Raw genomic sequence first — 12542 nt, forward strand, 5'->3', positions numbered from 1 at the left:
AAATGGGATGAGGTGGGACTTCCTCCCACCTTTTAAAAATGTTTCTAGAGCTACTAAAAAACTCGCATTTACAAAATAGTTGATAAAAATATTCCTCTGGATTGTACAAGAAGGGAGGCGGGGACACTGACAGACATGATGGATGTTTAGTCGGTCTTGGCTTCTTTCTCTTCTACTGCAGAGGCTGGACTCTGGTTCTCAGTCTCTCCGTTTTCTGCAGGCACATCTGTGGTTTGCTAGTCCGCCACTTCAGCCTGTTTGCCCTTTGTTCCCCTCTTCCCTTTGGTTTGCACTTTTTTGTCTGATGACTTGTCCTCCCCCCCCCCCCACCCCGGCCTTCTTCGGTTTCGCATCCACCTTGGCAGGGGCGGGCTTGCTGCTCCATCCATGCTAACCTTCCTCTTGGGCATCGTGGCAGGGCTGCGTGGGAGGCGCGTGCGAGGCCGAACCTGTCACGGAGCTACACCGCCTCGGCTGCCACTGCACGAACTGCTGCGACCCGCCGCGGGGGCGGTGGGAGAACCCTATTGACATTCTTGAAACCAAACTGAGCTCCAAACAATGTGGTAGGATCAGAGAATATGGGATTATGTAGGAAACAATCTGTCCTAGTTCCTCAAATGGGTCAGCTTTTAGCTTCTGGCTTCTCAGATAAAAGTTATGGTACACCATATGGGTGTGTTTTGTTTAGAATAGGAACTGGGTGCACCAGATTATAGGGTGGTGCTGGGCACAGTTGAGAGATGAGGGTAGGGTGGACCAGATCATATGATTCATGGTGAGAGCTTTAGGTGACTTGATATCAATTGAGTTGGAGAACAAGTTCAACAGTGCGGGCAATTAATCAATCATCAGGCAATCACAGTCATGTAAGGAAGCCTGCCATCTCAAATGGTAGGAGAGGGTTTATTCTGGAGTTAAGAATTAACAACTATGACTTAGGAACAGATTGTTACCGCCAAATCCATGTTCCAATATGGTAACAATTTGATAAGGGTTCTATAATAATATAACAAAGCAAACCATAAATAAAGGCATTTTGAAAACACATTGGTGGAAACACTCAGGTATGTTGGAGCAATGTGGAGAAGACTGTTCATATGTTCTCTTATGGTATTCTTAGTCTTATGGATAGTGGAAATGAGGCTTTTGTCCAAAGCTTTGGTTTAGCTGTTAGTCATAAAATATTGGGACTGGCACAGAAGTGTCCAAGGGATAGCTATTAAGGTATATAAGGATAGGAGGCCTGAGATTAAGTTGTAATTAGTCTCTGAACCTGCAACATTCTAACATCTCTACACTTGTTGAAGTTCTAAATTTAGCAAGCCAAGTCACCAAAGCTAGAGCCCTGGAGAGGCCACAGCAATTTTGCAATAATTTTTAGGAAGACAAATCATATTTACCAGGCTCAGGCATCTATGTAATAAGGACCAAAGAGTATAAGCTGCTTCCTATTTGCAAACAACCAGCAAACAAAGAAGAGAAATAAGGTGGATGTGCTTGGAAATAGATGTATGTAACACCAGTTCCTAAACAGTCTTTTAATAAAGATCCAGAATCAGATATTAGGGCGAAAGCGGAAAGATCAGAGAAGCAGAGAAAGCCATAGCCAACCTCACCTCGCCAACTCCTCAGCCAGTCCTGAATCCTGAGACTGAAATCCCCTGAGTCCTCACCCGAAAGGCCTCAGCCAAAATAATGCCTGACTGCTTCTGCATCTCCAGCCAAAAGACTTTAGTTCCTGTCTCTTCACGCCTTATATACCTTTCTCTGCCCACCCATGTCATTTCTCGTTTTTCCTACTGCTGGGATTTCAGGCATGTGACTCCCAAGTATTGGGATTAAAGGTGTGTGCCACCACTGCCTGACTTCTTTGTTTAATCTAGTGGCTTGTTCTGTTCTCTGATCTTCAAGCAAATTTATTAAGGTACACAATATATCACCCCAGATGTAACCTAGAAGCTGCCCACTCCAGATCTCCATAGTATGGGAACTAGGACTACGGAATGAAGATGGAGTTGGAGTGAGGGCATCACCAACCCAGTACGAGCCCACAAGAGCCTGAATGGTGAGGATGGTAAAATAAGTGAAGAGAGAACAAATGGGATGAAGCCACAGAGGATGGAGTGAGCTGACAAAGTGTGTATATTTAGGAGTACAGGAGAAAAAAAATTTAGGTCCTTAGCCAGAAGCGGTGAGGAGTCTGGGCGGCAGGATTGGCCAAGTGAGAGAAGGAAGCTTATGGAATCATTACGAAATAGGCAGCGGCTGAAGAGGAGGGACTCACGGGAAGACTATCTTGTAGTTTGCTATTTTTATTATCCAAGTTAGAATTTGAGAACAACTCCATTCTTAAAGAAACAATCTTCCCAGAGTCATTTCCTCCGTTCCCTGATTTTTCCATTCTGCACCATCTTGTTGAACATATGCAAAAATGGGGGACCCAGTCTTAGTAATTGTTGGCACGTGGGTATATTAGAATTGCCTGGAGAAGTTAAACAAGACACAAAAGTTTATATTCATTAAGATGATGGGCCAGGCCGGACGGTGGTGGCTTATGCCATCCCAGTACTCGGGAAGCAGAGGTAGGCATATCTTTGTGAGTTCAAGGCCAGCCTGGTCTACAGAGTGAGTTCCAGGAAAGGCACCAAAACTACACAGAGAAACCCTGTTTCAAAAAATCAAAATAAATAAATAAATAAATAAATAAATTGGCCAGAAGGTTTTACCTTACTGGTAATATTTCACTAGGGGCTATGGGTCTGCTTATTTATTTTATCTTGATTTAACTTTGGTAGATCATATACACCAAGAAATTCATTCATTTCTTTCAAGTTTTCAGTTTGGTGGAGTACTTTATTTTTAAGTATGTCCTTACTATTCTCTGAATTTCGTCAGTGTCTGTTGTAATGTCTTCATTTTTATCTTGAATGTTATTAATTTGGATTCTCTCTATTTTCTTTTGATTAATTTAGCTAGAGACATGTCAATCTTGTCAAGTTTCTCAAAGAACCAACTCTGTTCCATTGACTCTTTGTGCTGTTTGTCTCCTTGCTCATTTGTTTCTATTTCATTGATTTCACCCCTGACTTTGATTACTTATCCCCGCCTGCTCTTTCTTTTATTGTTACTTAACCTTATTTTTTCTAGAACTTTCAAGTATGTCATTAAGTTGTTAATATAAGGTCTTTCTGGTTTTTTTTTTTTTAAAGTGGGCACTTAGTGCAATGAACTTACCTCTAGAACTGCTTTCATGTTGTCATGTTGTGTTTGAGTATACTATGTTTTCATTTTCATTCAGTTCTAAATAAGTTTAATTTCCTCCTTGATTCTAAACAAGTTTAATTTCCTTCTTGATTTCTGACTAGATTCAATTTTCACTCAGTATTGAGTTGTTCAGTTTCCATGAGATTGTAAAGTTTCTCCTTTTCCTGTTGTTGGTATCCAGCTTTAGTCTGTGGTGGTCAGACAGAATGAAGGGGTTTTTGTTCTGCCAGTTCTCTTGTATCTGTTGAGACTTGTTTTGTGATCTAAGATTTGGTCAGTTTCAGAGAAAATTCCATCAGCTGCTGAGAAGAAAGTATATTCTGTAGTGTTCAGATTGAATGTTCTGTAGATCTCTGTTAGGTCCATTTGATTCATGGTGTTATTTAATTCCAGGGTTTGTTTGTTTGTTTAGTTTTTGTCTGGATGAACTATCAATAGTTGGGATTTAGTAAAGTCACCCATTATCACTCTGTTAGGGTCAATATGCTGTTTTAGCTGTAACAATGTTTCTTTTATGAACTTGGGTACTTTTGTGTCTGGTGCATAAATGTTTAGAATTCCAATATTTTTTCAGGGAATTTTTTTCTTAAATGAGAAGGCAATGCTCCTCTCTATCCCCTCTGATTGGTTTGGGTTTTATGTATATTTTTGGGATATTAAGATGGCCATTCCTATGTGCTTCTTGATTCCACTTGCTTAGAATACCTTTGTCTATCCTTTTACCCTGAGGTGATGTCTATCTTTGATGGTGAGGTGTGTCTCCTGGATGCAGCAAAAAAGATGGATTCTATTTGGTAATACAGTTTGTTAGTCTGTGAGACCTCAATACTGAGAGACTTATTAATGAACAGTATTTATTGATTCCTGTTATTTTGATGTTGTGATGTGGGTGTCTTTTCCTTTCTTTTCATATACTATTCTTAGTTTATTCTGTACAAAGTAGAGAGGACAAGCTAACAGTGGAGTGAGGATTTCCACTCTCAAAGCTTATCCCTAGTGACACACTTCTTTCAGGAAGGCCATACATACCTCTTAAACCTCACCTAACAGTACCAATATCTATGGACACAAGTATTCGAATGCCCGAGACTATGGGAGACATTGCTCATTCAAACCACCACACCTATCTTAAGATTCCGGATTCTGAATGAGTGGATATTTAGACAAAAGTCAAAGATGCCTTGTCAATCATATTTCTTAAATTCTTAGTTCCTAAGTCAACCACTAGCAACAATCATTGCCAAGTGGTGGGATATTTCTGCTATAAGTCAGAAGCTCATAGTTAACAGCAGTGAGTCTTAACCTGGGGGTCGAGACCTCCTTGGGGTCGAACGACCCTTTCACAAGGTCACAGATCTCCTACATATTCAAAACAGTAGCAACATTTTAGTTCTAAAGCAGTAGCAAAATAATTTTATGGTTGGGGGGCCACCACAACGGGAGGAACTGTATAAAAGGTTCGCAACATTAGGAAGGTTGAGGTCCACTCTTTAACAGCCTTCATCTTAATTACTACAAAATGGAAGAGAAGTATTGGTTTTTATCGGGGCATACAATCATGTTTAAGGTGCGAGTTAATTAAGCTGAACAGATCATGCTTCTGTATGGCCAAGGACAGTGATATGACCCTAAATTAAACAGTCAGTGGCAACACTGATGGACAAATTCTGATCTCACCTCCACACTCTTATTCTTTCTTTCTCTGAGTAAGAGACATTCAGGAGGGTAACACTCCTCATCTCTCTCGGGTATTTTACACCTCCAACAATGGGAAGTATAACATCGATTTAGGGATTTTGAAAGCTAAGCCTGGGTAACCCCATAACTATCTGCTCTGTAGTATAGCTTTCACAGGAAGGATGTTAACTCTTTCGTTTTATGGGTTCATTAAGTGAAATCAGTGAATAAAAACATAGACAGAGAGACCCAGTGAGTTTAAGAGAGAAGGAGCAATATCACTGTATTGACAGACAGTTGATCTCTCCACATGGAAGCTGACTTTAAACTATCAGTTTTCAGAAATGAGTAGCAATCATGTCATTTATTAAGATGTTTATTTGTGACAAATATGACATTTCCCCCATTGTTTGGATTCCTTTGTTTGTTTTCCGTTTGGTTTGAAATTTGGGCATGGCACAGGTGCACATATAGTTTGCAAATCAAATTTCCAAAGAAATAATTTCCATTATGAAGTCATGAAAAGAATAAGCAAGTGAAGGTGTTTCATTTGTTGCTAGTCACACTTTCCATATTTGACAAAAGCAATATGACGACCAAATTCCCTAAAGAAAAGAGACAGAAAATCAGTTCCTTAAGGAAGGTGGACATTGCTCTTACATGTGCTTTCACTGCCTTCTCATGAAGTCCTGAAGTTGGGGATGTCTGTACAATTCCATGTGTGCTCATCTTTTCTGATCCTGGTGCCATGTCTTATTTGACACATGCCTGATATATGTGCTGATTACTCACAATGTGTCAACATAGTTTTTTGTATCTTGAGGCAGTATAGAGTAAAAAAAAAAAAACCAAAAAACATACTAGTTATATTTTATTTTGAACTTACCACTGGTCAATACAAAAGAAGCACTCATTCTTGTAGGTCAAGCCATTTGTAGCACAAACAAATGCTACCACATCTGGACAGTTTGCTTCATAGTCAGGATCTGTTGGGTAGTACATTCTGCATGGGGGCTGGAAACATAAACATGCTAGGAATAAAAATTTATTTCCCCCCCTTTATCAGTTACCTTCCACTTCTAACCCACATAGAAATAATATTAAATCCTACCACCTGAATGTTTAAGGATTTCCTGTCTGCTGGACTTCCATCGGTTGAGTTTTTGTTTCTTCTTAATGTAGTGACTCCATGTGTCCCATAATCACTTGAATGATAATCATAATAGAATCCCTGCTAAAGCCCAAGTGCACAGTTTTCCTTTGACCTCATCTCCATTCCAGTATGTTATTGTATAAGAAGTTAATGAGTAAACATATCTTTACTCACTAAGTGTTTGTGACCTTAGAGGGGAGAGAGTTTCCATGTAGTTGGTAAGAATGAGGAATGTCTACAGAGACTAGAGATAAGTGATGTTTGTGACTGAGCAAGCAATGGTTATTTTGCTAAATGCTCAGATATAACTAATCTGTGGGGTTTTTTTTTACTATAACATTTACTAAAGCATATTAATATGTTATAAGGATTATGTCACATGGGAGGAAGTCCAGGCTGGAGAGTTTAAGATGTGTGTCCAACCAAGGCCATGTGAAAATCTGTCAATGCATGTAGCTGGAGTTTTCTCCAGTCGCACTTAGGCCCCTGCAGTTCCACAGTCCATTTATAAAATAATCACTCAGAAGCTTATTTTTCTTATAAACCATATGGCCATGGCAGGTTTCTTGCTATCTAGTTCTTATATCTTAAATTAACACATTTTTATTAATCTAGAAGTTGCCACGTGGATCATGGCTTACTGGTATCTTAACATCTTCTCATGGCTGCAGCTGGCTAGCGTCTCCTACCTCAGCCTTCTACTTCCCCTCCTTCCCCTCTCTCTTTGTCCAATCAGCACTTTATTTATTAACCAATCAGAGCAACACATTCAGAGCATACAGAACATCCCACAGCAAATGCACTTCACCTCTGTGGAGTTTTAGACACCACTGAGGAGAGTGATTAATTAGAAGGGGAATCTAGAAGTGAGGAATTGAAGCTTACCTTAGGCCAGCTGGCTAGGTTACGTGATTTGATAAGTGCTGCAAATAAGTACAAACACAGTGAGTTAAAAGAAATAGTGCATGATGGGATATGATCTCACCCACTAGTCACTCACTCTCATAAAGTTGTGTAAAGCAATTTAGAGCAACAGAATGTGTAGGTGATATTCCTTCGTGGACTGCTTTATTTATTTATTTGTTCATCTCTCTATTCTGTATATACTTTTCACAGCTCACACTTCATTTGCAAATTTGTTACCTCATTGATGGAACAGTACTAGGCTGCGTGTGTATCTCAGCTACAGAGAAATTGTCTGGCATGTGTGAGATGCTGGGTTCTGACTCCAGCATTGCAATAAAAATAAATTAATCCATCAAATAAAAACAATTTGGAGTTGTATGAAGTATAATGTTATTTCCAGTAAGTTTCCTTTTTCTACAATTAGGACAATTATATGCGTTTTCAGACTTCTATTAAATTGCATATGATATATAATCTATTACATTGCATATGATATATAAGGAGTGTATTCCTGCAGGCCCTTGCTAAGATGCTAACTTAATTTGGGTACATGGAGGGATAACATGCAAGTAAAACAAACATCTTGCTTTCAGGAGACTGACTCTGAGAGCAGGTTTTGTCAGATGCTCTTGGTGCCCACAGACAGAGCAGCTGTGGGAGAATGAATGAGGACGAGGCCTACTGTTTCTATTTCAGGTGGCTTAAAAATACCATGGAGTATTTTAACTAGAAACAATATTCCTAAATTACAAGGTATGCCTCAGAATGTAGGATTAGAAGTAGAGCTCATTAATAGAGTATTTGAACAACATGTGAAATGCCCTGAACTCACTATGTGCCCTCACCGAAAATCAAATACCACAAAAATAAATGAAAAATAATGGAATAAAATATTGAAAAATTCATTCAGAAGAGGCGATATATGTGCATATATAACTGATGCATGCGCACACACACACAACAAAGATACAGAAGCAAAATCTGTAAAAGATAGTCAACTTAATTCATGATAAAATTATTTAAAATTATGCTAAGAAGCCACTTCTCACCTATTATGTCAGCTCCTTAGAAAGAGGTGTTTTCATTTTTTAATAGTGAGAATACAAAATCATTTGTTTATAAAGAGGAAGTTTTTAATATTGAACAAGTAACATTTGAATTTTCAGCTAACTCATCGCTCCCAATTCAAGGCTTTCTTCTGCAGATATACATCCAACAATACAAAAACTCATATGCACAATATCATTTATTGAAACACTATTTGCTGTTATACACCAAAATGAAATCTCTAGTAGAACAGTTGCCAAGTGGTTTGTTGCATCTACTCAGTGAAATTCTATATAACTGAACAACAGAAAGGAAGTCCCCTAGGAACCATGAACTCATGGACTTCCAAGATTCAACAAAAGTTGGGAAAAGTAAGTTGTAAACAAACATCTATAGTATGCCATCTTCATGTAGGCAGCTAGAGGGTAATGATGTGTAACTATTATTTGGATAAAAATCAACACAGGAAGCCCAGAGAATTGAAACTGAATACAAAGTATTCAGTATTCTGAGTAGAGCAGAAAGGATAATGGAATGGGGCAAGCTAGCTCTTTGAATGTAGCTTTTTGTTCATTTTGCTTTCATTAAAAATCATTTCAAATTGGGGCTGGCAAAATGGCTTAAGAAGTTCAAGCACCTGCTGCCCAAGCCTGAGGCCCTGAGTTCAAACCACAGAGTGTACAGTGGAGGGACAGAGCTAATTCCTGAAAGTAGGTCTCTAGCCTCCACACATACACATAGCCACAGCCACAGCCACAGCCACACACACACACACACACACACACACACACACACACACACACACCACACACCATACACACACACACCACACACACACACGGGATACAAACACTCACACAAGAAACAAAAGAAGGGTCAATGACTTAAAACCTCCAGGTGAGCAGTGAACTCCTGACAGGGAAGTTTATACTCAGATGACATCTGCAGGCAGTTAGGAGCTGGAAAATGCTTGAGAAGGAACTCAACATACAGGTGAGAACTTCAGTTAGAATTTACAGCTTGGCGATGCAGAAAACAGACCTGCAAATGCCATTTTCCACCTGAAAAGTTCCCTTCCCTGCAAGACCCTCAAGTTTCCTGCACCTTGGTGTACAACTTCTTTTCATGCCTGCCCTTCGTTGTTCTGTATAGATTGATTCACCCAATTAATTAATTAATTAATTAATTTTGATGTTTTTGAGACAGAGTCTTTCTATGTGGCCCTGGCTGTCCAGAAACTCTCTATGTAGACCAGGCTGACCTCAAAAGATTCTCCTGTGTTTTCCTTTGGAGTGCCTGGCATCCCCCCCTTTTTTATTTTCAAGTCCCCTTATTCAATACCTAACAACAACAATCATATAAGAAAAAATTAAAAACAAAGAAAATTACTCTAAAATTGTTTTATGATTTTTCCTGATCTATGCATTATGGGGAAGTATATTGTTTAGTTTTCAACTATCAGAGGACTTTTTAGAGTAACTTCTTTTGCTTGTAAAAAAAAATTGTCTTTCATGATCCATTATATATTTAGTTATTGCTAAAACTTAAAACTTGCACAAAATAGCTCACAAAAATCACATTTCATCTTCTGTGAAAAAGAACTCCACAAACTAGAATTCAATGTTGTTCCAGTTTCATGTCTGTTGCTGTAACAAATATCCTGACCAAAAAAAAAAACAAAAACAAAAACGAAAACAAAACCACAACAACAACAAAACAACAAGAAAAAACAACTTTGGCAAGAAAGGCTTTATTTGGATCTCAATTATAAGTTTTTAGTGGATCATTTCCGAGACATCAAGACAGGAAATCACCCAGTGTGGTAACATCACATCAGTAATCAAAATCAGAGAAAGAATAAGTGCATCCTTGTTTGCTTTGCCTTGCTCTCAGGGGGCTTTCTCTTCACACACTTTTCAGGACACCTTGCCTAGAGAATGGTGCCACCCACAATGGGTCATCATACATCAAGTAGCAATCAAGACACACACTGGCAAACTTGATGTAGATAGTTCCTCATTAAGACTCCCTTCCCAGGTGATTCTAGGTGTCAGGTTAAGACTTAAAACTGACCAGTACAAATACATATTTAATTATTTTCTTTAGAATGAAATTATTATCACTGAAATCCTATAGTCAATGATGATTTGAGTTAGTTCCACTACATCCATTTTATTAGGGAAAAAAATGTCTCTCTTGAAATATGTTTTTTCTTCTCACTGTTTCTATTTGTTTTCACTTTTGTGGTATTTCCTTGATTCCCTTAGATTTTTAGGAAATATTTTAAAATATATTTATTTATGTGTTTATTTTAAAGTTACAAATATATCTCTGTGTGTGAGCTCATGCACACATGCGTGTTTGTGCACATTTTTTTTTTAATGTATAAATGTGCCACTGTGTGCATGTGGAAATCAGGACAACTTACAGGAGTCAATTCTCTCCTTCCCCCATGGGTCCTGGGAATCAAACTCAGGTCATCGGACATGGTGACAAGCATCTTTACCTTGTAAGACAGCTGTACATCCATCATGCTGGTTCTACTTGTTTATTACCTAGTACTAGCAACAGCACACATTTGAAGGTCAGAGGACAACTTACAGGAGTTAGTTTGTTCTTCTACCATGTGAGTTTTGGGGACTGAACTCAGGTCACCAGCCATGGGATCGAAAATCCTTATCTAATCAGCAATCTCATACCTCCCCATGACCATCATTGGTTAACTCTTTTTTGTGTATGAGTTAAAACATTGCTCCAAAAATAGAGACTGTGGAAATTAGCATAGCATTTTGATAGCATAGGACTAGATAAATAATGAAACAGAATTAAAAACCCAAAGATACACACAACTATGGAGAAATGAGTTTAAGAAAAGAGTAACAGGGCAATCCAGTTGAAAAGGAAGGACCATCTTTTCAACAAGTGATGCTGAGACAATTAGGTACCTATAAGGGAAAAAATAGAGCTGTGAACTATTATATTACAGCATGAAGAAAAATGAACTCTGTGTAGATTACAAGCATAAACAAAGTTCAATGCTATAAAAATGCCTGAAAGAAGCAATAAAATCAAACATTAGTGATCTTAAAGGAAGCGAAGATTACATAGCTATTACACTACAAGCATAACCCATGAAAAGAAAAGCTGGCTTCATCAAATTTGAGACTTCTGCTCTTTGAAAGTGACTTAATAAAGCTCTAAAGCCTACCCACATACTGGTACACATTTCCACGAAATACACCTGGCAGGGAACTTATGATCCAGACTGTATTAAACCATTGGTTTTTCTTGTCCAATTCTCAGATACACACCAAATGAACACACAAAATGCCTGTGTTCTCCACTGGCATTTCCCCCACTGTCATATTTCAAATAAATTTTTAATTCCACGTGGAAATGCACATTTATCCTAGGAAAAAGTATCATGGTCACACAATGCATTACTTATAATAGGTACATTAAAGTGTTCTCTACACTAGAAGACTTGGTTTGGTTTCAAACATAGAGTAGATTACAATCTACAATGTAGAAAACAAAGTTGATTTTTTTTCCCTCTTAGGAAAATACATTTTAATAATATATCATTTGGACTAACATGCTCAACATTTCATATTTCAGAAAAACACTGATCCAAAGGGCAAAAAAATATGATTTTTTTTTCTCTACAGCTTTAAGAAAATCAAATTTTTATTTCTAAGATTGCTCACCTGAAAAAGTAACACGTGTCAAAGTAGAGAGTACCAGAGAAAGTATGATCACTTGGTGCAAGCAGCTGCTTCTCCTCATATCTTCTGTGGTGAAGACTAAGAAAATGCCCATTAGTTTATTCCCAGTCAACTGTACAGATAACTTTTCTATGTGATAAAACTCAATGCCCTTGGGGGATGCTGTATCAACACCAAGTTGGCCACGGTGGTCTCATATAGGCTCCAGACACTTAGACATGAGAGACTCTCTTTGCTGTAAAAGAGAACAGGAAAACTGTTTCAATAATCCCCTCTCAACACCTCATGTGTGCCTGACATTACTTTCTGTCTAGAATAGAAATTAGGCTCAACCCTTTCCAAGTCTATATCATCAGTTTCAGCCTGCATTCCTGCTATTTCTTCTCAAAATTGTAGCCAATGGCACACAAGGAACTGAGTGAGTCCCACAATAACTGAAGCTTCTTATTTTCACATGCAGAGAAAACTAAAGGAAGGTGCTGGAGGAAAACAAGCCAACCAAACAATGACAACCATACAATGGAAAGTGGGGATCTGAGATATGGGAAACCAGACATATCACCTCTGACCTTGTTTGACAAAGCATAGAGGAAACAAAAAGAAGTACCTGCCAGCCTGAGCTACCAAGTGAGTTCCAGGAAAGGCACAATGCTACACAGAGAAACCCTGTCTCGAAAAACAAAACAAACAAACAAACAAACAAACAAAAAGAAGTACCTGAGTGAACTTTCTCTTGTTAGCTTGAAGTCACAGCTATCATCAAGATC

At 38.4% G+C, this 12542-nt stretch overlaps 1 protein-coding gene across 1 annotated transcript; it reads right to left on the reverse strand.

The window, feature by feature from the left end:
• Positions 1-5500: 5500 nt before the first annotated feature.
• Spink13 (serine peptidase inhibitor Kazal type 13) lies at positions 5501-11836 on the reverse strand. Its single transcript, XM_036204458.1, has 4 exons — positions 11758-11836; positions 6983-7020; positions 5831-5958; positions 5501-5549 (listed from the first exon to the last, which is right to left on the reverse strand). Exons 1-4 carry the CDS (start codon positions 11834-11836, stop codon positions 5501-5503), a joined length of 294 nt encoding a protein of 97 aa, XP_036060351.1.
• Between the last annotated feature and the right edge of the window lie 706 nt (positions 11837-12542).

The sequence above is a fragment of the Onychomys torridus genome, chromosome 13 (genome assembly GCF_903995425.1).
Source record: "Onychomys torridus chromosome 13, mOncTor1.1, whole genome shotgun sequence".
Lineage (NCBI taxonomy): Eukaryota > Metazoa > Chordata > Mammalia > Rodentia > Cricetidae > Onychomys > Onychomys torridus.